The sequence below is a fragment of the Leuresthes tenuis genome, unplaced genomic scaffold (assembly GCF_036924035.1).
Source record: "Leuresthes tenuis unplaced genomic scaffold, fLeuTen1.0.hap1 SCAF_9, whole genome shotgun sequence".
Classification (NCBI taxonomy): Eukaryota; Metazoa; Chordata; class Actinopteri; order Atheriniformes; family Atherinopsidae; genus Leuresthes; species Leuresthes tenuis.
The window spans coordinates 17,788,043-17,812,482 of record NW_027325363.1 but is presented as its reverse complement, the minus strand read 5'-3'; the positions used below and the strand labels follow the sequence as shown (position 1 = coordinate 17,812,482).

Genomic DNA, 24,440 nt, shown 5'->3' with positions numbered 1-24,440 from the left:
GTAGTGTTAAGAGAAAGCATTTTCACATTAAAAAGGAAATGGGTTGTTTGTTTCTTGTTTTTTTTTACCCTCACTGTGACATTGGTATATAAAGCACAGCAGCTTACTACCGTTCGTCATAGAGGAGCCAGATTCTTCATTTTCAATTCTGCCAAAATAACGTAAACCTAAAACATTACCAAAGAGCTGAAAATAAACCCCTGATGAAGAAACTTGAAATTTCAAGCCACCAACATCACCATAATCAATCAAAGGGGTGCAACAGACCGCAATAGTTTTCAAACTACATCTAATTAACTGGTACTTTAATCTAAATTAAACTTCAACACTATCAAAGTTTGAGCTTCAAAGCAAATTCTGACAAGTACCTGCATGGCTACAAATCTGTTTGCCAAATGTTCCGAGTTTGCATTGAGATTAATAGATTGAATGGTTTTCTATAACATAAAAAAAAAAAAAAACTCAAGTACAAACTCAAACAAGTATTATTTTCATTTTCTAGTACCTTAATGAGCTCTTCTGTCCACACTTTCTTGTCCATCTTCAGACTCCGAACTTTAGAGACGCTCGGTCCCAGTCCTCTGTGCTCTCCTGAAACACCGGCACACAATTTGTTCCATGTATGACTATGTACCATTTTTGCTCATAACAATATTTCGACACAGATATAAAAAAAAGAAAAGGAAAAAAAAAAAAGAGACGGCCTCTACTACAGTAAACGTATTTCAAAGATGTTAAAATGATGCATACGTGTTCCAAAAATGCAGGTAGACAAAACTTCTCACAAGCTCAAAGGCTCTCAAACAAACCTGCACATCGTTTGCAGATCACCACAAACAAGTTGATGGCCGCCCAATCCGGCTTCGGAGCCGAACAGTCAGCACAGAAACTGTTACTAGGCTCCCCCCAGATCTGCTCGGCCACCTCGCTATTGGACAGCGCCTCACCTATGGCATTCCTCATGGCATCCACCCATTGCTCTCTCATCTGCTCTGACTCGGCTATGAAACTGCGAAGTGAGACAAACACATGGCCAAATGTTGTTGCTGACATGAAGGCGACACGGTCAGCTGTTAAGTAATAGAAGTTTCTGCATTTGTTCCTTCCTGGTTAAGGACAGGGTATTAACTGACTCTTACTTTGCTGCTGTTTTGCTAAATATACTTAAATCAAATCCTGGAAAAACCAAAAACTCACATCCATGCGCACACACACCCACACAAAGATAAATTTGAGACTCATGTCTGAATCCTTCCTCTTCCGATATGTCTGGCAACATTCTGGTTCCGTCTGTATTTAAATATAGTATTACATGCAGGATCATACTTCTTACATGACTCCAGAAGTTTCCAGAACAGCAAACAACACGGATTTTCCACAAATAGTAAAATAAAACAAAAGAAAAAAAAGAAAATCAATAAAATTAGTAGCATCGACTCAACAATTTGAGATGAAATTGTACACAAATTAAAAAAAAACTAAAACATTTCAAGCCTGAAACATGAAAGATTTTCCTTTTATTTCATGTTACCATTCCTTCTCACAACACTTGAAAGATGATCTTGCAATGAGGATATCAAGTGCTAAAGGATTTCAAGCGTTTTTTGGTCATTTTTCCTTTCAAAATACTCCAAATTCTTTCATGGGGATGGGAAAGCAAACAAGGCCAGTATCCCAAACCCTCGTCCTCTTCCATTCATTTGTAATACGTACAGAATGTTGTTTTGGATTGCCTTACAAATGTGTGATGCATGCATGTCCCTGGGAAAGATGTCGTTTTGAAAGCAGCAGATGTTGCTCTAAAATGCCACTGGATGATTCTGCATAAATTTTGCTGTCACAGTAGTGTAAATAACCATTGTACCGTGGTACTGATACACCCCAAAAGCATCACAGACGCTGTTTTTTCTAACTTTTGTTTAGGTCTTTTTTAAACAAAAGTTGAAGTGCATATAATAATTATTTCAGTTGGGTTTTTTTGGGGTTGGTTTTAAAAGTTGAAGTTCTGTAAGGTTACTAGTTAGTGGAATTAATATTTTTGTTATTCAAAACAGGCAACAACCCTTCTTGGAAATGCAGAACCTGTCAACCTGTCAACATTCCTCTGAACTATTCACCATCCATACTGCAAGTTAAAGCATCTGGGGGAGTTAATCAAATGCACCCGCGTGTCATCTAAACGTTGCTTCAATTCAACAATACATGAGTATATTTCACCTTTAAGGCACACTGAATAGATGTACACATTTCTAAAAGCTTTGAAAAAATTTGATGTGAACATCAACGTTTTGCTGTTAATTCTCCGCACAGAAACTTCTACTACTGCAGAGACACGTCTTTACAGACACAATACACACAGCAAACAGTTCAGAGAGAGACACGAGCCTTTTCACAGGTCCTCATCCTGTCAAGTTGAGTCCTTGCACTGCAGGCTGTGTACTGTCAACCTAAAGACCACACACACCACATGCACTGGTGCACACACATAAGCTTTGTTCTTATTCACCACAGTCAAACAAAACAGCTTCTCACATTCTTGACAGACACACACTTGAGTACCCTGAGGCTAGATGGGGGCAAGTTGTTAGTAAAATAACGTGATCTCATTTTTAGAGGTATCTTTAGCACCAAGAACGACGCAACAGCAGCTTTAAATTGGAAAGAAGAGAAAAAGGTTTGGGGACATTATAAAACAAAAAATGTTGAATACATTTCCTCACCAGAGAGCGCAGAAATACATTGGCTAAGAAATGCAAAACACACAAAAACGTTACCATGGTAACATGGCAGAGCAAGGTGGTGAAGGGTCAAGGAGGACAACTTGACCTTTTCGCCAATTCGGAAGCACTAAATGTTACCCACTAAAAATCAAAAGAAGACATGTAATAGCCAGTCAATGTGTGCACAGGAGGCATGTTGGAGATATTTTTACAACGCACACCAGAGAAACTGTCCGTGGGTGTTTCATTTTCGATTTCTGTTCTCATACACTACCTGAATATGCGGTAAGGGGTGGTGAGATCAAAACTGCGGCGATCAGAGTCTTTAACATTTCCTACATTCATGTCAATGTATGTGATGCCCACTCCAAGTCGATAGTCCTAGAAGAAAAGCAAAGAGAATTTTCATAATTCTAGTTCTTTACAAATTTGAATTTCTTCTTAAACCAGTGTTTAAGAAACGAATAATACAGCTGGTCATTAATGTTCACATTCCATCTGTATAGTATTTTGTAAAATAAAGAGGGTAAAACACACATTTTATTCCTAGCATGAGGTTTCTACACATTACTGAGTGTTCTTACATCCAGATTTTTGTAAAGGAAGACTTTATCTGAGGCAACAACAGTATACAGTTTGGAGCGTAATCCTCGGAGCTCCAGATAGCCTTGATAGTCCGGGGTCAACGGTGAACCAGGGTTTATGATGCTAGATCGATGGCGCCCCCTGGTGCAGTCCTGCAGTGCAGTCACCCATTCCTTTTTCTCAGCTGCAACAGATGAGCAAACACAGGACCGTAAATCACAAACTGTAAGACACATTGTTCTGTATGTGTGTTAGGATATGAACAGGTGACCAGACAAAACAGACGCACCTTCGCTTTCAGCCCTGAAGATGAAAGTTCGGTTGTTTGTGACAACTTCAAACTTCAGCTCCCCCACACTGGCCACATTAGTGATGAACGCTGTCGAGATGATCCCCTTAGAGTAAACTTCCTGCAACGTACCACACACCAACAATTCTGTATTAAATATAGTGGAACCGCATCTAACATTCAGTTTGTAGACTGTTTGGCTGTATGACACCATTACTGTGTCCATGTGTTTGAACTGAATGACTGGGAGTTGCAGCTGTGTATGTGTCTTTACCTTGTCATTGTCAAAGTATCTCAGATAGTCAACATCTAGTTTAACCCATCGTCTCTGGTAATAAAGAGCCCTGTGTATAAGAACACAAATGACACTCATTCACAAAGCCTTAACTTCCATTTTACAAAACGCTTTTAGTAAAACTATAAGTACTACACTGTGTATTTGGCAAAACATCTGTTGTTTTATTATTGTATTGTCATCATGAATTGAACATATCATGCTCCATGTTAAGCCTATAAATCAATAAATCTCAGATTCTAGCAGAACCTCAACTTGTGTATGTTTGAGGCTATTCAGACCTGGTGTTAACATGTATCCTGGGTGATCCAATCACAGGTGGACAGCTTTAAGTACTGGTATGAATACACTCGGGACTCAATTTCAGATCCAATCAGCCACATTTAGAGGTGGTCCGGGAACCTTTGGTCCTCACTCTTACGATATCCTGAACGCCATCCATCCCTGGGAAGGATTCTGGGACCACTAAGCGTAATTACCTGACATGACTCCACATCAGCAGCAGAGTTGCTGCTTGGATTTTTTTTCCTCCTTCTGCCAATTTCTAGAAAAAGTACCCAGCCTTAAAACTCGAGACAGGATGCCAGGAAACATGATAACTGAAAAACCTCCTGATAACGCGGAAGATTGTGCAAAGCTGCCGGCTAACTGCAGTTATGCAACAGCAGTCAATGGAAATATACTGAAAGCCAAATGTTTTTTTTAGCTAAAGGTTTTACAGAACTGGATTATCAGGATCCTTGTCATTGCGGGGAAAAAAACAACAAAAAGACTATTTTCAATTGGGAAAACAATGATCAGCTGATTATCAGAAGGCTGGTAATTTGTGCATTGACTGTTGTTCATGTTGACTGTACCAACTGCAGTTGCTGCTTTGTAAAATGCTCTGTATAAATCAAATCATGGGAGTCTTCTCTTTCCAACAGCCTTGCATGTGCACCCACTTATACACAGAACTTGTGTTTTATACTCCTTCTCTCTTTTACACAACTGAGCTCGTTGCAAAAAACACTCCCATGTATGGGACTCAGGCTAATCTGAAACATATCAGTGTTAATTAATACATTTGGGACTTTACAGAAGCATCAGTTGATCTGCTGATGTCCTGTATCCTGCTCAGTTAACGGCTCTGTCTGATGTAAGCTACAAGCTTAGTAGCATATACAGCTCTACATATACATAGATATACACTCAGGATGCAGTAAAGAATGCACTGTAATGCCAGTTGTGAACACATTTAAATAGTACTGTCCACTTGTAGCTGAATCACCAAGGATGCATGTCAGCCCCTATATACTGTTATTCGTACCCCTGAGGTGGATTCTTGTCAAGCCAACCCATCTTGATAACAGCAGAGAGCTGAGAGCTGTCTTCTTTGACGGGCGCATTAAGTCTTCCGCTGAGTGGTAGGTAGAAGCTGCCTTTCGGGTTGCTGAAGCCCTGATCATTCCAAAGGGTATTACTATGAATACATAGAAACAAGCCAAGAATTAAAAACACTGATGGGTTTAATAACAAACGCTTACCTTCTCAAATCATTTTGAAAATATCTAAAAAAGGGTAAAAACAAAATTTCACATTCAAGTCAGTTGTCTTCATTTGAAAGGAGATGGACAGGAAAAGGGGCAGAGAGAGTGAAGGAAGACATGCATCAAAGGGCCTCAGGCCAGGATGACCCGTAGAGGAAGTATAGCCTCTGTATATGGGGCACCAGCTTAGCGAGTTGAGCTACACCCAAAAACTCTTTCACACATCGGTTGCGCGTTATAGGCGAAGAGAGACAGTGACCTGCCGCTGTCGTTCCTCATAATTTAGACATGTCAGAAAGAGGAAGTTCAGCCCCACTTTGCTTACTCACATCAAGCCAGCCTTGTGGAATCAGCTGAGTGATGGTAACACCTTTGGTAAGAATGACAAGTTGAGCGATTCCGCCTTGTTATGTGTAAGCACACACAAGGAAGAACAATTGCGCCTCTGCTACAGCCTCCCTTTACTAGCTCAAGGCCACAACAGTAGAGTCAATAAAACCCCATTTGCTAACTTGGCGCCCTGCCAAGCTATGCCATGGCATCAGCTCACCAGCACACTCGCTCAGTTCTCCAATTGTCCATCTCAAGTCAAGCTACCAATTCTCTCTGACGAACGATACTTTTTATTGATCTTTGTCTTTTCCTCCTCTCGTCTCGTTAACAAGGTTCATAATTACACAAATGCTTTCTGTCATACGATTTTGCATTTACATTCGTCATGTCTTTAGTGCTCAAACTCCTGCGTGGATCCATATTTCTCACAATTAAACTTGTGCCAACTTGGCTGTTGCTCCTCGTGCGACATATCTGCTGTGTGTTAAGCTACAATAAATAAAAAACACAACGGTTTGGACACCTGCCCCTTCAAAATGAATGCATATTCATTTTGATAAATGGGTAGGATTGTCCAAACTTTTGACTTGTACTGTATGTATTCCAGTGTATTGTTTGCGTGTTGTTGCATGACTCACTCGTCATCATCCAACAGCTCATCATCACTGCAAAGAGAACCGTAGCGCTTCTTTGATAGACAAGGCACCTGCAGGGTCATATCCTGACGGAGGAGACAAATGTTAATCACAACGCACAAGTGAAGAAAAAGGAGGGAGACGATAATGGGAGAAAATAGTCCTGCGAGCTGTACATCTCCTCACCCTGTCTGCCATATGTCTTTGTTGGACACTGGAGTATGAACAGTCTGGATCCTCGTAGTCATCGGAATTATCGCCAACCGAATCCAGGCCTGAGGAGAGGAGATGTAGAGTTTATGTTAGTCTTTGCAGGAAACACTTACATGTGCCCTAACGACATATCATCTAAAGAAAACATATTCTCTTTACAATTAAAAAAAAAAGTTCCCAGAAGTGAAACAGAAGCAAATGATAGAAATTGGGATTCAGATATGAGACCACAGTGAGGCATTTAGACAAATTTCTTTTCAGTTAATCATGATGCCACGCATTAGCATGGCAAGAGACTCTTTGCCTGTTGCTCACTGTTTAGAATATTAATTCCGCTAACTGGTAGCCTTACAGACTTTCAACTTTCATGACAAGTCATCAAAAGCACTCTGAACTTCAAATCACATTGAACTTTAACACATTCTGTCTCTCCATGTTGTTACAGTGGAAGCCCTTCTTGGAAATGCAGAAATACCTGCTGGACTAGAAATCAATCACTTGCTTTAGTGAGTTCTCTGGGTTAGGACTCGTGCGAGCATGTTTCTTTTTCTGTGAATAACACGAATGGAGTTTGAGAGCACTACTGGGCAGAATAAGTTACATGTATGTGTGGAAGTTGTGTCTCTCCTCTCTTTTTTCAGGATTGGCATTGACAGTAAATGTTGGCAAATGTTAGGACAAATCATACACAATTTAATACTAATACAAGTGGATTAGATTAAACAATATCAATTCAAATACATCATCATTATTATTATTAAGGTTTTTTTGCGTAAAGGCAGTTTATTTATCTCTGAATCTAGGCTAATCCAGTTTAATCTTTAAGCTCAAATAAAAAAATGCTCCCACACCGAAGTCTTGAAACCAAGTTCATTTGAATCATTTGGCTGAAGCCATGCAGCTGTCAGAAAAATCCCCTATTAGCCAACAGCAAATCATTAACTTCACCTCATGTGATCTGCTGTCACTTATGAGTTAGGTTGTGTCCGTTCCCACATTGAAACTATGACAAAAGAGCAGGACAAGGGAGAAGGGGAGGCGACCCTGAGGTGGATTCTTGTCGAGCCAACAGAAGAAGTGCGTCTTAAAATTGACAGCACTCAAAAAAGATATACATACACACAAAAGTCACTGCACAGGCGCTTACTGAGAAACGGAGGACTTGAGTCATCTAAAAGGTTTGAGTTCTGTTTCAGACTGAGACCTGAGACGTTATTCAGAAAGCTCTTGTTTACCAGTTCCCACATCCATGAAATTAGAGCACAGATCTGAGACATCAAAGCCACTTGAATTAGAAAAGAGCTGAAGAGTTAACTGAACGGTTTCATTTCTTTAATTCAAATTCCTAGCATTCAAAACGAAAATGGAAAAGTCACTTTCGCATAGGGGCAACATCAAAATGCTATCAGCTGGCTATGGCCGATTATGCTTCCTACTGTACTCACGGGGAGGCTGGATGATCTTCCTTGCAGGCAAAGCCGGCCGCGTGTCAGGCTGAGTGGACTGTTGGTTGTTTTCTTGTGTTTGGGGCATCTTGGTGCGAGGTGGGATTTGTGGAGAGTGGTCTCTCTGCTCCTCGTCGGTTCCTGTCTTGGTGAGAGGTGGGCTGTGGGATAAGAATGTTCAGGAGAGCGAAACAGATGAGTCCTCAGACATCAAGGTAGTCTCAGATTGAATGACTATTCCCAGTAGATGGCCGATTCAGTTAAAGATGACTGCATTTAAGATTTGAGTAAACATACAGAAAAGTGAAAAAGTTGGCAGCTACAACTCTCACAGTACTGCCTAAAGAAGACATACCGGCTGGTCCTCTAAAGACAAAGCCTTACTCAGCTGTACAAAAACTGATCCCAGTAGCAAACCTGCGTCCCTCTGCTTTCATCCAGACTGACTGTCTTTCGCTTTGTACTTGTAGTTTAAGCAACAAGTCCAAACTTGCTGAAGTCACAAGGTATATTTTCCATGTAAACACAACATACCTGTATAGCTAAGGTAAACAAATACAACACATCTACGATGTGGGCATTGAAGATGTCCTGATATACTGCTTGCACAACATACCATGCCCACAGATTATCATGGTATCAAGAATGGTAACTGCCTCCATTAATGTAATCACTGTTGTTATTGCCATCTTAATCAGCACAGGACTCCCTTCTGTAGCAGCAGTTTTATCCTGATTAGCCAACAAGACAGAATATTCTTTGCCAGGCGAGCACAACGTTGAGTAAAATATGAAAAAAAATAAAAATAAATGTACAAATAAATTAATCATGTCTAATTCATACAACCTTGGCCACCACTTGCTTGGCAAAATCCTTCTGTTGACATTCAGAGAAAAAAAAATAGATCACATTCTTCCAACTGGGTCAATCTCAGCTCTCTTTGTGGTACACTTCTGCAATAATCTGAACAGGTGGTGCACGACAAACGTCTGTGAGAACCATTACCTCCAAGTTCTACCAGAACAACTTCCTCCCTTACCAAGAAGACAATCATGCCATCCATAAAAGTGTACCTAGAAACCAGAAAGGGCAAACGACTCCAAGCTGCTAGGATCCACAGCATCATCTACAGACTTCTCCAACACTCTCCAAGTACGACGGTCAAATTACAACCACTGATTCGTACACAAACGTTTCTAAATGCGTGCGCATGCAAGCGAATCCTTACAAGAATATCTCTACGTTCTACATGTAGTTTTTAGAGAAACTTCAGAGTTTTGCATTTATAACATGTTAGGTGAGCGCTACTTCCACTCACCTCTGTAGTCACGTTGCACAGAGCCCCGTCTACAAGCAAGTGCAGCTCAGCAAGAGTCGGAGATGATAGCAATAAATGGGAATTCTTTTTTTTTTTTTTTTTTTTTTTAAATGGCAGAAATTCTCATTCGGGCATGGCAGGGACATGCAATGTATATAAATCCCAGCGAGCTGAAGTAGCCAGCAGAATCATCTGGAGTATTAAAATGTTACGTAGTTCTTAGGAGATGGTTTCTGGTAGTCGTTAGTGGTGTTACGCTGATTTGTTTCTCCTCTAATAAAAGCAATAATGACTGTGACTAATTCCAAAAAGAAGAGGCTGTATATCAAGTCAGAGTTTAGGAACCTTGAGATGGAGAGTCAGTTTGCCGTTCTTTTTCAGGTCTGTGATAGATATCTTTGCTTGTTTCGCAAGGTGACGACTAATTTCAGCCATTTTTGTTTAAACTTTTGCAGAACACATTTAAAGTACTTCCAACAACAGGATTAGTAGGTGACACAAGAAAAATCAGATAACAAATGTTACAAAACTGAGTGGATTCAGTATTTGTGATCATCCGCTATCACCTGATTAGTTGTGTGGTTTTTGCCGTATTTGAGGCCAGCAAAGCTTTGCCATAAACATCAGATTTTTACAGTAGACAAAACTATACTGTTAGGTTTTCTGAGTCATAGCAGAACCATTTGCATAGAGAAGAACAGCAAAAGTGCATAGGTTAAAAGAAAGAATGTCAAAAGGACAAGTCGTGATGTTTGTTTATAGTGCAAGTAGCCTCGGCAATAAACACTCCTATCTATTTCATACTTAAAATTGCAGGTAGATTCATTTACTTTTACTCATTCACTCAGGCAAATAAACAAACTGAATAGTCCTTTCTGCACGTAAAAGATCCACAATGTTACAAAAGATCACACTAAAAGTAGTTACTCTCTTCCACAGGGGGCACTGGAAACTGAGCTGCCTGAAATATCCATCCATCCATTTTCTATAGCCGCTCATACCAATTCAGGATGGGACTGGAGCCTGTCCCAGCTGCCTCATGGCCAGAGGTGATGTACACCCTGGGCTGCAACGAGAATCCGTCTCGCCTCCATCACCATGCAACATATTTGTGTAATGCCTACACAGTGGCAGTTTGAGACAGACGGGCACTTGTGGTACGGTATCCTCTCCTTTCAAAAGATTAGAGATGTTTCTAACAAAGATGATTAAAACCACATTTCCCTTCTGTCATCAATTTACGGTCACGCTGACATAAACATCACACTTGCGAGTCCAAAAAACCATGATAAATTGTATGTATAAACATTTTTCAATGATTCACTCAGGCCTGGATTCATGAAACACCCACACAATACATTTGCTGCTTTTTAACGAATAGCTTTTCTTGCTTGTGTCCCAGATTGTTTTCGATTACATCAGCATCTCTCACAGTTTAGTTATAAAGACACATAAAACCCAAAATTGTGAAATCTATTCATTCAGACGTTTAACAGCCCATTCCCATCATGGGTGAGAACATGAGTCTCGTTTTTGTCCATCCAGTATTGCCAAAGTTCCTCTTTATTCCTCCCTTCCTCTGTGAATTTGCCTCTCGTAACACTTGCAATCCCTTTGCAAGGGTAAAATATATGCAAGTCGCACCTCGAAGGACACATCTTTAGGTTTCCAGTCAAAAGTTCAGTTCAGGAGTTCACGGAGGATCATCTGCACCAGGCAGAGTCAAAAAAAGAAAATGATACTCAAATGCTTCACAGTGGGTCACTGCATCAAAGCAAGCGTTCTATGGGCTGAACTAACACACAGACATAGTGTGAATGAGATACTGTGCGCGATCCTTTGGGGCAGCGATACTGTGCCTGTATTAGCTGTCAAACCGAAGTTCTCAGAAATACAACCTAAACAGGTATCCAACTCAGAGGAGGCAGTTCCTGTGGTCAAACAACAACGCTTTTTCATGCAGCTGGTGTCCAGCACGAGATAAAATGTACAGAAACCATTTTTAAATTAATCTTTTGCACTGTACTTACAAAAGGTGTTCTGTGTAATGTACATTACACACAAAAATGACAATGACGGGAAACTGCACAGTTGACATAGTTCCCCCTTTTTCTCAGAGGAAGAGTACTGGTGGAGGTGGTGGTGTGGTGGTGTGTGTGTGGGGGGGGGGGGGGGGGGGGGGGTGTCAGTAGCTGTTCGCTATATTTAACTTGGTCTATAACTTGTGATGTCTGTGAGCTGACAAAACAATGCCCGTTCCTTTCTCCACCCACACTTGTGCGTAAGTGATCTTATTTAGGCAATTCAGAACAATTCACCACACAATAGCTAAAGTAGCCATGATATGGTGCAGACAGCTGAGAAGTATGTGTGCTTGCTGCATGGCTTTGCAATCTTTGATATTAACTACAAGCTAACTGTAGTATACTGATACACCCGACCAGCCACAAGCTAATATACTCATTTGTACATGGCCTATGAATATAATTCACCACTTTGAATCAAGAAAAAGAAATGCTCATAGGACACAATAAATAACACAAGTAGAGCATTTATGATTAAAGAACACAGTGCGGCAAAAACCAGCTAAATGTACCAAGAATATTTATGTCTAAATTCCATCTGATGTTTGTTTTGTGCTCTCTACAGATCTACAGGTAACCAACTAAATACCATACCCTAAACATGTACAGCCCCAGAACAAGACAGGATACCAGGTCTCCCCACTGGTAATCAAGGAGAGGGGTTAGCTTTAATCTCCTTATTCTCCTCCTTGTTAGTCACCTGAACACAACAGAGCCATCACCAACAGCTCACAAAAACTGGTACAGCCCAGCAACAACACAGCACAGCAGGAGGGAAAGGGTTAGGCTTTTTTTTATGTTGTTTAGGGTACAAGAACACAGCGGTGTGAAGAGGGTGAGATAAGGTGAGAAAGTGCATACCTAACGGTGTAGATAGAAAGCTGTATAGAAACAATTTGTATAAATGTTACCTGTCACAACGTGTTAACAAGGAATCCTCTTCCATGATGATAAAATCTCAAGCACGTAAGAAAGATAGAGACATCAAAAAGCAGGAGGAAATGACTGAACAGCCTGCAGATGGGAGGAGGCAACCTGGCAGGCTGACGAGGAAGCAAGAAAATAGCAAGAGAGCAAGTGAATGTATTCTCACACAGGCTTCAAAACTAAAATCCCTTTAGTCGTCCAATTCCATTCTAACTCTCTCTCTTTCTCTCTCCCCTGGGTCAGCTAAAGGGAAGGAGAGTTTTCATCTGCTAAATATTGTTCTCCACTGTGACTTCCTCACTCTTTCTAAAGCTAGTTTCCCTTTAAAACACAGACATGTCCGTTACTCATAATAGAACCACTCCGTAGCCCGTAACAAGGTCCAGGTTTCGTCTGCTGGTGACAAAAGAGAGCTTCTAATCTAGTGTGCTATCAAGAGGCATTACACAAAACAACACCATCAAACTCAGCTGAAGAATGACGGTCTGCGGTTGAGATGTGTAGCCTCTGTGTGCTTTTTGCGGATCCACAACCCTGCAAATGCCGCAATGTGCACAAAGGAAATTAGAAGAAAAAAAAAAAAAGAAGGAACATGAGGAACAACTCAAATGCAAATAATTTAGACCCTATAGTGAAGGAAATGTCACCACTGAATGTTTTGGGTGGGAAATCTAATCAAATGGAAAAAGAATCCATTATAAAATAAGAGCCCAGGCACACTTACAGGTATACTCTCACCAAATCTTGTTCACTTATCTCTGTACTCAACAAACTGCTGAGCTCAGACTCACTAAGTCTATATGCTTTAGCCCTTCGCTTTAAGGAAGTGTCTAAGTTTACTTTCAGGAAGTGTTAAAAATTGCTCAGAAAGACTGTAAGTGTCTCAACTCACACTGAGCAAAAGTTAAAAGATGTAACCTTCCGGTTTAGGCAATAGATGGCAGTGCAGACCACCAAGTACTCATGAGAATCCACCAAAAGAAAAAAGCACATCTGACTATCATTTACATTATGTTCTGTAACTTTATATTAGTTTTTGTCATTTTCACAAGCTAACATAAGCAAAGGAAGTTCAAACAGCCCAATGTATAGGGCTCCTTCAAAATATGGTGGACTGACCATAAGAAAGTCATCCCAGATTATTTTCTGTGACATATTCAAATTGCTCTTTGCATTTCACAAGGTCCAAAAGTACTGGCGATGCATTCTTTAAAAACATGAGCGTTGTAAGAGAAAGTACTGTAAAATGAGGGAGGTGCAGTAATAAGAATGGCCACTTAAGAACAGGCTCACCTGTGGGTTCTCGGACACTGTGCAAGAAAGCGCTGTGGGATCGGTGGGGGGCCTGCCCCTGCTTTTGGAGGAAGAGGCGGCGTATTCCTGTCGTCGATGGGAGACGTCGCAGGGGAGACAGCTAAAGATTTTCTACCGCCGTTCCTACTCAAGCGCTGGGCAGGTGGTTGAATGGCTAACGTCTGAGGCCTAGTTTGGGTTGACTCAATGTTGGGAGTGTGGAGAGGTGCTTCTGTGGGAACGGGGGAGCTGCTGGGGGTGGAACTTGGGGACAAAGACCTGCACTGTACAGCTGGGGGTATGGCAGCATGTCTGTCTGATTTCGGGGAGCTAGCGGTTTGAGATGGTGGCAAGGGGCACAAAGAGGGTGTGAAGCGTTGTGGAGGGCAGTTGAGGGTGCTTCGTGGAGGCACAGGTGGTAAAGAGGCATCTGAAGATGGAGACATAATGGAGCTCGTGTCGCAATCAGCTGGAGCACTAGAGCGAAACTTAGTCCTCTCTTTTGGGACAGGCTTCACCCTCTCATCTATTCCTCCATTCCTCTCTTCCTCTTTTCCTCCTTCAGGTGTCGCACGTCTTCTTTCAGGAACAGGCTTCGTCTCCCCTCCTTCGCTGCTATTCTCTTGCATTCGGAACACTTGTCTCTCTTTGGGGATTGGTTTGCCTCTTTCACTTGGAATAGGTCTCCTTGTCTCTCCATCACTGTTCTCCATTTCCAGTTTGCCCTCCAATGGGACGGGCACCGGTCTCTCTCTTTGAACAACTTGAGCAGGGCCTGCCTGCTCTGATTTGTCAGACTGCGCACGGTGGGAAAGTGCATCACGGTTACCGAGTGCTTTGTTCAGGCTTGCCAGGATGCGTTTTTGGTGACCTGGCAGGGTGATGCCCATCCGCTCCAGCTGATCTGGCGTGAGGTGCCGACACTCTTGTAGCGTTGCAAACCCGGCGCTCTGAAATGCCTCTGCATACTGCTCCAAACGAAGCACACACAACCAGTCCCACACATTTGCACTGGAGTCAGACTGAGACATGGTTGAAAACATGTATGTGTTTGCAGCATGTGTGAGGGTCAACATGCCATGAATCCTCTTCCACAGGGAAAACTGAGACCTCACCTCCGTCAGATCATGACTCAAGAAACCTGTGGACAAAGCATGAAGATGTCAGAAATAACAAAAAAGAAGCTAATTGGCAGAATTAAATCTAAAATTGGATTATTGTGCATCACATAAATCTGTTTTATAGGATAACATTTCTTACAGTCTACCCTGTTTTCTGATAATCCTGCATTGGGAGGCACGATAACTGAAAACCTGTGCTAATAAACACCAGTTTGGGAAAAGACAAATTAGTATGATTCATCAACTGAAATTTGTACATTGAAAAGAGAGTATTTTTTTGGGTGTAAACAGCTATGTCAAAGCTGTAAGTGATAACTGAAAAGGTGGAAGTCTGCCACTTTGGTAAAAGAGGAAGCGATGTTAAAGCATCAACAAAGTGTCTTTTTCAACAGCCCTTCGATTCCTGTTAGACTCGTACAGCACACAGTAGTGTCTTTATTCCTTTTCTATATTCTGTTATACATTTTGATCCACCAAGAAAGGAAACACAGTACGTTCATAATGTCTTATCGTTTAGCGAGACAAAGATAAGACAACACGTCTTATCTTTGTAAAACTCTAAGGAGTGTCGCTTTTGAGATGCCAGCAAACAGTCAGTAGTGTGTACCAATCACAATAGACCACTACAGGAAGAAGTCTAACTTACACAAGCACTGGCATACAAATAATGTTCTAACAGACGCACTTGTTCCCTCTTACACCTCTCTAACCAACACTTCAATGCAGCATAAGCAAATTCTTCCCAGAGCCTGGCTTTTAGCACTCTCAGCACTCTCTTAACACACTATTCACTCTGGTTTTCAGTCTTTTCATGCACCAAGTCTTGGCAGATTAATGATGGACACCATGACAGAGCTCAAACTGTCCAACAAGCTTTAAGATGCAGATCGGTCAGAATAACAAGTCTTAATTAGTAAACAAGCAGCTCCCACCAGCTCCCGGCGCAAAGATGAGGAAACCCGTGCAACTATTTGCAATGACTCAACAAGAATTCCTCTGGTGCAAAGACCAATGTCACAAAAACGGACTCTCATTCTAACTAACTTTTTAACTATAAGTGAGACAACTAAAGGCCATTTCCTGTTATCTATGTCATTATTCAGAGATCTACGCGCCGCATATATCCAACCGCAGGGGAAACGTCTGGTTTCTCAAGCACAGCCACAAACTCGGTTTCTCTTCAGCTTACATCTCACGTGGGAATTAAAAATACGTTTATTTGTTCTTTCCTTCATATTAAAATCAATGCAAAGTCTGAGAAGAACTCCACTACACTAGAACCAGAACATTTCTAAAACCCTCTAATTAGAAAAAGCATTATTGCACCCGCACTCTAAAGTGCAAGTAATCAGAAAACATACAAATTACATGCGCCAAGACATGTATTTTAGAAAGATTAAACAATTAATCAAAGGGCTAAATGTCCAGCCTTATTTCCATTCACGTGATACATTTATTGTACCTCTTATAGTTTAACTGTCAACTTTAGATTTCAAAGATTATGCCGGGTTATACAAACATGCATGCATAGGCCGATGTTTAGCATCAGCACATTATTAAGAGAATCTGTGTGATACCTACACATTAGCTTACTGGCCAGTGAGAGATGACAAAAATGACTGAAAACAGACCACATAAACATGACTTGGTGACTGGAAGTGAGGGTTGCCGAGGTAGAGTGAGCACACAGCCCACATTATCCAGTCCATGCAAAATACCATGTGTGAGCATGTTGAAATGAGTGCATTTCATTTCCTGTCAAATGTTTCCTCTAATAAAGGCAGACACCACAAGCTACAGGGACAATCTCAACCTTGCTCTATTCTCTCTGATCGAACATAGTTCCCATTATGATTTGAGGAACTCAGAGATGGTGCGTGTAATGAATTACAGTCTGATTGGTGTGTTACTCATAAACTAAAGGCTCACGCATAGTCTAAAAATGACATTTTAACCCAAGTGCCTGCAGAATTGACAGCCTCAGCATCTTTGACCAAAGAGAAGTTGCCACCTTAGCGTGTCATTACAGAGGAGCCCTTGTTCAGTGCAAATCTTGTGAGCGTTGTGTGGGTGTTAATGAGGAACAACACAAAGTGGCCGGCGCGTCTCTAGAAGATGAGAAAACAGGGCAGAAGCAGCCACGCCTCTTTAGCTCTTGTTATATGCCTGCAGCTCATTTTTCTTCATTAACAGCAATTATGAGTCCGTAACAAAAGTGAAGAGATCGAGCCATGCTCAACGACTTCAGTCACTTGTAAATTCTTATCATTCTAGAAGAAAAATAGCAGCACAGTACACAAAAATACGTGTTGCCCTCAAAATGGAATCAAAACAAAAGTCTGAACTGTTAAAACACGGAATATTGTTCACTGGAAGTGTTTTGGTGCGGAGTTATTGTGCAATTGTGGAGCCTCTAAAGTTGAACTTTCTACCAATTAATCCAACGAGTAAATGAACAATTCTACGGTACAGATTTCAAACATAAAAACCATCACTTTGCCAGCAGTAACTGAGCAAAACCGAGCCAGGCTGCTGTCCAACATGTCTAAAGGATGCAGGGCTTCTGGAAGGGATTACCAACTTTGTTTTTTTATAGTTTCATGTTAAATGAAGTGTGTTAAATGTCAACATACTCCTTGAACTTCTTTAATCAAACACTTTACGGTCAATAAAGAAGTTTAGAAACTGCCAACTTTATTTTCCCCTGTGCTATAGTCTCTGTATTTTTTAGCCCATTTTATTTTCTGCATCTCTTCACTCTCTCCCACCTCTGTTCATCTCCCCCTCTGTCCAACTTTCTCTGGGCTCTCTCCCTCCCACTCAGAAAGCTGCCAATAACAGCGTCTCTGTGCTGCCTTCACAATGGGACATTCTGTTGCCTGGGCAAGGGGACGAGACTGAGAAGAAGGAAGGAAAAGCATGGGGGGGGGGTCCACTGTTCAGGTCTTCTTACACGCTAAAAGAAGTGCTAACCTAGTGATACTTTGTGTGAAAGCTATGACTCCGCATCAACTGGGCACGTTACGGACTCTCAAAACACATGACTCCCACGACTGCGTGTGTTCTTTGTTAAAACAGCAAAAGCAGGGCAGTGTGAAAAATATAATGCAAGTCTGCACATCACAGTATGCTTAGCAGTCTCTGAATCCATCAGTGTGGTTAGTTTGTTTCAATCTTTTTCTTAGAAACTAGAAATCTTTTTTTTTTTTTTTTAATAACTTACACGTCTTATAAAGAGTGTTAGATACCATCTCTATTTCATATGGGTTTATCTCAGTTCTACTGTTGACTCTAGTTACTGTTGTATGCATTCATTGTGCTATCTACAGCTCGACCGACAATGGATTTTTGAGGCCGATACGTTTATCACTTGTCCGAACTTTGGTGCCAATGTCAGAATTTCTCTGCAGAATCTTTGACATGAACTACCGGTATATTTCCATATGTTTTCGGTGGAGTTTCATGACCCAAGATGCAAGCTGCATTTTCATTCCCTTTGCTTAAAAATGCAGCTCCGACCGCAACAACAAGTGATACAGAGTCAGGCAATTCGCCAACCTCTTAGATGGCAGAAATACACCGCAAGTCAAAACAGAAATTACGATGGGCCCCAGTGTGACGGGAAGACAATTTGGACTTTGAATTGCACAAACAATAGTGTAATCAATAACAATGTAGATTTCCTCATGTCACGCCAAATAAGGAGTTTATTACAAACACAGTGGGACATTCTGTCTTGCTATCAGGTTGTATTTATGCCTATAATCAGAGCCTAAATTTATACCCCTTGTATATGCCTTACACACAAGTGAACACAGAAACCATGAACTGGCCTTTGGAGTTCAGTGACTGTTCACAATTCTGCTGTGGCACACTAATCCTTGCCGACCACCGTGTTGGCACTGGCAGTTATCATTTTGACAGTCTCATGGTTGCCAGACAAAAAGAAGAAGGAATCTTAGACAAAAGACCAATTTTCTAAAGAAAAACACTGTTTCAAAACATAAGAGACCTGGAACAGAGGGCGAACATTTTAGTTTGTTGCTCCTCTTCCTCCTCATTGCCCCCCCTCTAGGACCCAAAAACTTCTCTTCCATATTCTCCAACTATCAATGGCCATCAAATATCCTCAATTCCAAATCAATTATGTATACAGCACTGATATGTGAACATGAACTCAAGCAAGGACTTCCTCTATGTCTAAGGCTACGATTGCTCAAATCATCGGTTTGGTGTCTTTGGAGTTAACTTCTCCTTTTGAAATCATCTCATCTTGGCACAGCCAAAAATATATTTAAAGAAAAAAAAAACGCAGAAAGATACAGCTAAGAAGAGAAGAAAAAAAAAAACACAATTTCCCTTTACGGGAACACAGCACGCCCACTATTGTGCGATAGTGGGAAAGAGCCAAAAATATGCTCCAGTGTCCTTTAACCAATTTCCCATAGGGGTCACGATAAGGGAAGTTTTTGAGGATCATGTGCCACCATGCTGTAGACACAACAGAAACGTACTAAGAATGTGAAGAATTCCTATACTCCGTGTAATAAAATCCCCATCTTAATCCAAAACAGTGGAAAACTTCCATGCAACATTCTTAGATTATCAAAGTGAACTTCAACAACAACAACAAAAACCTTGTTTCTCTACATCACAATTTAATGAATCTGCATACAAACCATTATCATTACCATCCTCACTAAAAAAAGCTCGTCATGGATTCTGTGTTGGGAAACATTCACACAAGCAAGACGATAGAATTATGAGGGCTGCTGAATCTGACTGAAGTGGACGTCTGGGTATAACTCCTTAACAACGACTCTCCTCTCACCTGCTGTTCCACACATGTGCACACACACACACACACACACACACACACACACACCAGCTGCCACAGGAGCAGAGAAGAGCAGGTACAGGAGCAAAGCAAAGACATGCAAGCAAGATTTGACTCTGGAAATAGGACAAAGATGTAAAATCTCACGTGGCAGTGGCTTGCCGAGCAACAGCATGTGCCCAGCCAACACCGTTGTGGAGGTTGCATACAGAAAATGATGGCAGTGGTGTATTTCTGGCCTCTATGTAGAGAAAATGACCAATCATTTTCGAGTCATGTTTATACACCCTTCAAGAGTGTAAGCCAGAAGTTCTCCACAATGTTCAACAGCTTCACGTTGGCTTTACTGCGCAGGTTGGACACAGTGAGTTTCACTTCAGATTTCCATCAAGATGCTGTCTTTAAAAAGGACAGCTACAAAACACAGGCATGGACGCACACACCCACACAAGGGACATGACTCATACACCCACCACTAGACACACTGCTGCTTTCAGCCCACTTTCAATCAGAACTGAATAGTGACTCAGTTCTGCCAGTACAGCAATGCATCTGAACAATGTCCTCTAGTGAGCAACCTTGTGCATGCGCTCCTATCGCTAACTTTTCAGGGGTGCAACATTACACAAGTAATACTTACAATGGCAACATGCCCCTTCTCGCTTATTGCTAAACACTTCACAACAAAGTCCATCTGTTTGGGGCTTGCGGGGTGTCAGGTCTTAAGCAAGAAAAAAACAAAAAAAACTTTGTCTTCACTGAATCTTGTATTCCTCCCTGGGGGGGATTTCATTCTCACAAGATGCATGAGATCTTCTCCTCAACTGGGGCATTTCTTTCCCGTGTGAAAATATACAACCTTGAAGCAGAATTTACAACCTTGGCTAACAACAACATTTTTTTTTTTTTTTCCACAAGTGCCCCATATCACGTCTTACAAAGCTGGCCTTGTTTTGTTTTCACCAGAGTCCTTTTGCTCTTAGACAGCTAAAAATGCTCTCAGGAACGCTGATGTTCCTCCTCTTACCTCATTATAGAGTGATTCAGTAGCAAGAAATCATGTGATTGCATGAGACAAGCCACTAAGAGGATAGAGAATAGAGAAAAGTGGTGGAAATAAGAGGGGGAAAGGGCACTGGCAAACCAACTGGCAGCAACATGGTGCCAGTGACCAACAAATAATTTAGAGCTTACATCCTCACTAAAAAGGTACCTCCCACCTTCATCAAGCCTCTCTTAACCCATGCATCTGTCTGACGTGAAAAATCACAGGTTTGAGGGCCTCTTAACAAACAGCATCATGCGACAGTGCATCTTATGGCTCTTAGTGTGCATGTGAATGCAGCAGGAGGACAAAGGTTTACTCATCACCTAGTTTACAACAGGACAAAACAAGGTCAGAAAGGTCGTTGCAACACTGTTGGGAGCAATTTTTTGTTTTGAAACATCTTTACGCCAACTACATTCTGCAGGACTGCACCTGCTATGCAGAATGTAGTCTGACCAACTTCCATGCACATACGGTAGTCTCCTTCACACATTAGAGGGTACAAGTATATCTTAAAGAAAGCTTTCTAAAACAAAAGAAACTAGAAAAACGAAAATGGTTCACTTATTTGTCAGTAAATTAGATTCACTTCTTGATCAAGTCTCATTATCTCAATGAAATTAAATCAGAAATATCACAAAAACTAGGTCGCTTTTCCCTTGTGCACAAAAAAGCAGAAATAAGTTGACAAAGACACCTTCAAATACCCACTCAGAGTGATTTTTCGGTATTTGTGCCACACAGGAGACAATAAAGCTGCCTTCGGTCTTAATAATACCAGACTCGCTGTAATAAATCCACCTGCTCGCAACATAAACAGCCGGGCACTAATCGCTCCATCTCTAAGCTTACTAAAACTTGTTGAGATGCTTATATACTTAGTCAAAACATGCACGCAATCAGATAAAAAATAATGAATGGATAAACAGCCCAGTAACAGGCAGATCGCTTTTACCAGAGAAAGAATAGGGCGGCCTGCGGGAGCTGAGAAGAAGAAGAAAAAACAGCCAACAACAAGTTACCATTAACTCAAATCGAGTTTCATTTAATAGTTTTCTTGAATTATCAGGCAGCTAAAAGCAGAACTGGAGCTGATGAAATCTCCTCTAAAAATGCCCCCTTATTTTCAGCGCTGTGGGTCAAACTAACGGTCAGTGCCTGAATGTAACCTGAACGCAACATCCCGAGCTGGAACCGAATGCCGCTACCTCACTTCACTTTAGGCTGTTCGTATCAGCTGTTCGGTGAAAGTTCCTCATCGGGGGATTAAAAAGTTAGAAATCAGTCTGATTAACTTACCGTCTCAAGTCTAAACAAGTGTCCGACTCGCTGAAATGTCCTGACTTTATCCTTTATCCTCGACGTGAACTCAGGGAACGTGACAGCAGCGCCGGATAGCGTGTAACATTTTTCTCACGAATGAACGGCAGCTCGGGCACCAACAAACACTCATCGCCATCCAAGAGTTAAGCCGAACAGACAGAAGTGAGCGGCTGGGGAAATATTTTCAGAATAAATGCATACACTCTCCTTCGGATTCGCCGTGTTTTATTTTCAAGGCTCGCAGCTTCCTAGATATTGCAAGCTTGACGGAAAACGATAAAAGTGCTAAACTTTCGTCAAGCCCGTCATGTGACCACAGAGAAAGACTGGTCAGTCAAGTATGGTTTCTCGCACACGCTATTAAACAAGATAACACTTGTAACTCATAGGAACTGAAACTCACACGGTGCTGCGCTGATAGATAAAAAGTAGAAGAAGGAAGAAGAGGAAGAAGAAAAACGAGTAATTATACAGAATATGTGATTAAATGCGATTTAGAGTTCTAGTTTTAAATTAATGTAGCTGAAACCACGTAATCGTGCTACCAAATATCATAGGACATTACATTTGAGGGATTAAAAAGGTGTTGGGAGATTATACATTGTCAACGATTACGTCATTCAACTTGGATTAGATCTTAAACTATCACAACAAAAACTTGAAAGAAACATTGAGACATTCATGACAGCGTGTTTGTATGAGGGCAATTTGATTGTATGTTATGTTTTGTATTCTGTTAGAGCAGATTTATTTCAATTTGTTTCGAAAATGGACTTTTTACTAATTATGGAGTTTAATTAATTTATATCTGTACTGGAAAATAAAGACATGTTTCTTTTAATAAGGGCCGTCTTAAAGTTACAAAACTAAGTCCCTACGAGTTCCAGTGTATGCTGTAAAAGTAATCCAAAAGCATTCAAACTGATTAAGATTTTTCTTAAATCCAAGGTACCACATGACTAATGACAAAATTCAAGTGACATTCAGTAACTGACTACATTTCCAAGTGGTCTGGCCAAACCATATCACATCTCTACTGTACACAGGGATCAGCAAAGATGATTCATTTATGTCTTGTGATGCAAATTTCGTAATAGTGACAACACACAAGGCAGACGTAGTTTTTCAAGAATTGGATACCAAGTGGTATGAGAAGGTTTAAAGAAGAAATCTACCGTAATCGTGGCCATAAATATGATGAAACAGACATTATTATGGGGCTAGCAGAGAAGGTGTTTTGGTCATTGTAGAGTCCCATTGGAACCAGAAGAGGGCACCCACTCCCCATCGAAGCACTAAGCTTGTGAAAGTGTTAAAAAATTGATCAGGTTTTTAAAAAGATGCTTCATAGATAACCATGTGTATAGTATAAAGAGAATGTTGCATCTTAAATATCTTTAAATTATTAAAGCAGATGCCTTTGATTTAATTTCAATAAGGGAAGATGGTCGGCCGAAATGAAAGTAACTTGAAGAAGAGGGAGGCTGGCAAGTGATAAAATAAAGCATAACGAAGCGGAAGCCTTAACTTCACAGTAAGTCTGTACATTAAGATGTCCCTGGAGACCTCAAGCAATCTAAACGTATCCCACTTGTGAGTCTAGGTGAATGAGAAAATGTCACATTTTACTGTGCACTCAAAAATATGCAATATTCATCACAGTCTTTAAGGTTCCCAAACAACTGTGCCTGTTGTTATGGCCTGTGCATGTTTGTGTGTCACTGGTGTCAACTGGTGTGTTGGCTTCCTATATGTCACAGCCAGGGACCCTGTCATCCAGAAGACGTGTGAGTAAAAGGGTAATATTTTAGCCTTCTGGCTGGATGATGAACACACTTGCTCTGCGACAAGTCGGTGGCTCAGCAGCGTGTTTCTCATTTCACTTGGGACCTGGAAAAAAAAAGATACAGAAAGGGTGCTGCAGCAGAGGCTTGAAGGGAAGGAGAAGGAGGAAGAAGGAGAAAACTGGTGGTAAAATGTAAGGAGCAGCAGGAAGAGAACAATGCTTAACAATTAAAGGGAATGAGAGGTGGGTAAGAATAGACAGGCAAAGTTAGCAATAGATGTGTGAATAAGGGAGTATAGAGGTGACCAAATGGGACTGGATGGGACTATATTAGGGAGAACAAATGGCTCAGATTAAGGAAAAAGAAAATGGGCAAAGTCAAAGAGGAGACAGAGAGGGGGAGTCAGATGATACACAGGAAAGGATCAAAACAGAGGGGAGCTTTGAATGACAGTGGAGAGATTTGAAAATGAGTAAAAAAGAAATGGGGGCTGAAAAGAGGAGACTTGAGGAGCAGAGTAAAGGGAAAATACAAGAGGTGGGAAGAGAGGGAGGGAGATGAGATAAAGAAGAGGGGGGTGGTGATGACTCATCACCAGGCTATCAGCCCCGGTGGGCCGGGTTGCTGTGGGGGTGGCAGTGTGACACATATGCAGTCA

The 24,440-nt window shown here is 41.2% G+C and overlaps 1 protein-coding gene across 5 annotated transcripts in view; it reads right to left on the bottom strand.

Annotated features, from left to right (window-relative positions):
- LOC140314435 (arf-GAP with Rho-GAP domain, ANK repeat and PH domain-containing protein 1) overlaps positions 1–22,131 on the bottom strand; it is a 46,678-nt gene extending 24,547 nt beyond the window's left edge. For 3 of the 5 annotated variants that reach the window (XM_072392611.1, XM_072392613.1, XM_072392610.1), the window contains exons 1-12: positions 21,972–22,131; positions 13,667–14,807; positions 8,045–8,205; positions 6,573–6,661; positions 6,390–6,472; positions 5,199–5,351; positions 3,869–3,938; positions 3,595–3,715; positions 3,305–3,489; positions 2,995–3,101; positions 810–1,009; positions 506–591 (exon numbers count right to left, since the gene is read on the bottom strand). In XM_072392611.1, the coding sequence (XP_072248712.1) occupies positions 506–591; positions 810–1,009; positions 2,995–3,101; positions 3,305–3,489; positions 3,595–3,715; positions 3,869–3,938; positions 5,199–5,351; positions 6,390–6,472; positions 6,573–6,661; positions 8,045–8,205; positions 13,667–14,742 (2,331 nt within the window). In that variant the 5' untranslated portion in view covers positions 14,743–14,807; positions 21,972–22,131. Of the gene's footprint in view, positions 1–505; positions 592–809; positions 1,010–2,994; positions 3,102–3,304; positions 3,490–3,594; positions 3,716–3,868; positions 3,939–5,198; positions 5,352–6,389; positions 6,473–6,572; positions 6,662–8,044; positions 8,206–12,357; positions 12,527–13,666; positions 14,808–21,971 lie in introns of those variants that run through there. The other 2 variants (XM_072392612.1, XM_072392614.1) reach the window with 2 other exon arrangements.
- Between the last annotated feature and the right edge of the window lie 2,309 nt (positions 22,132–24,440).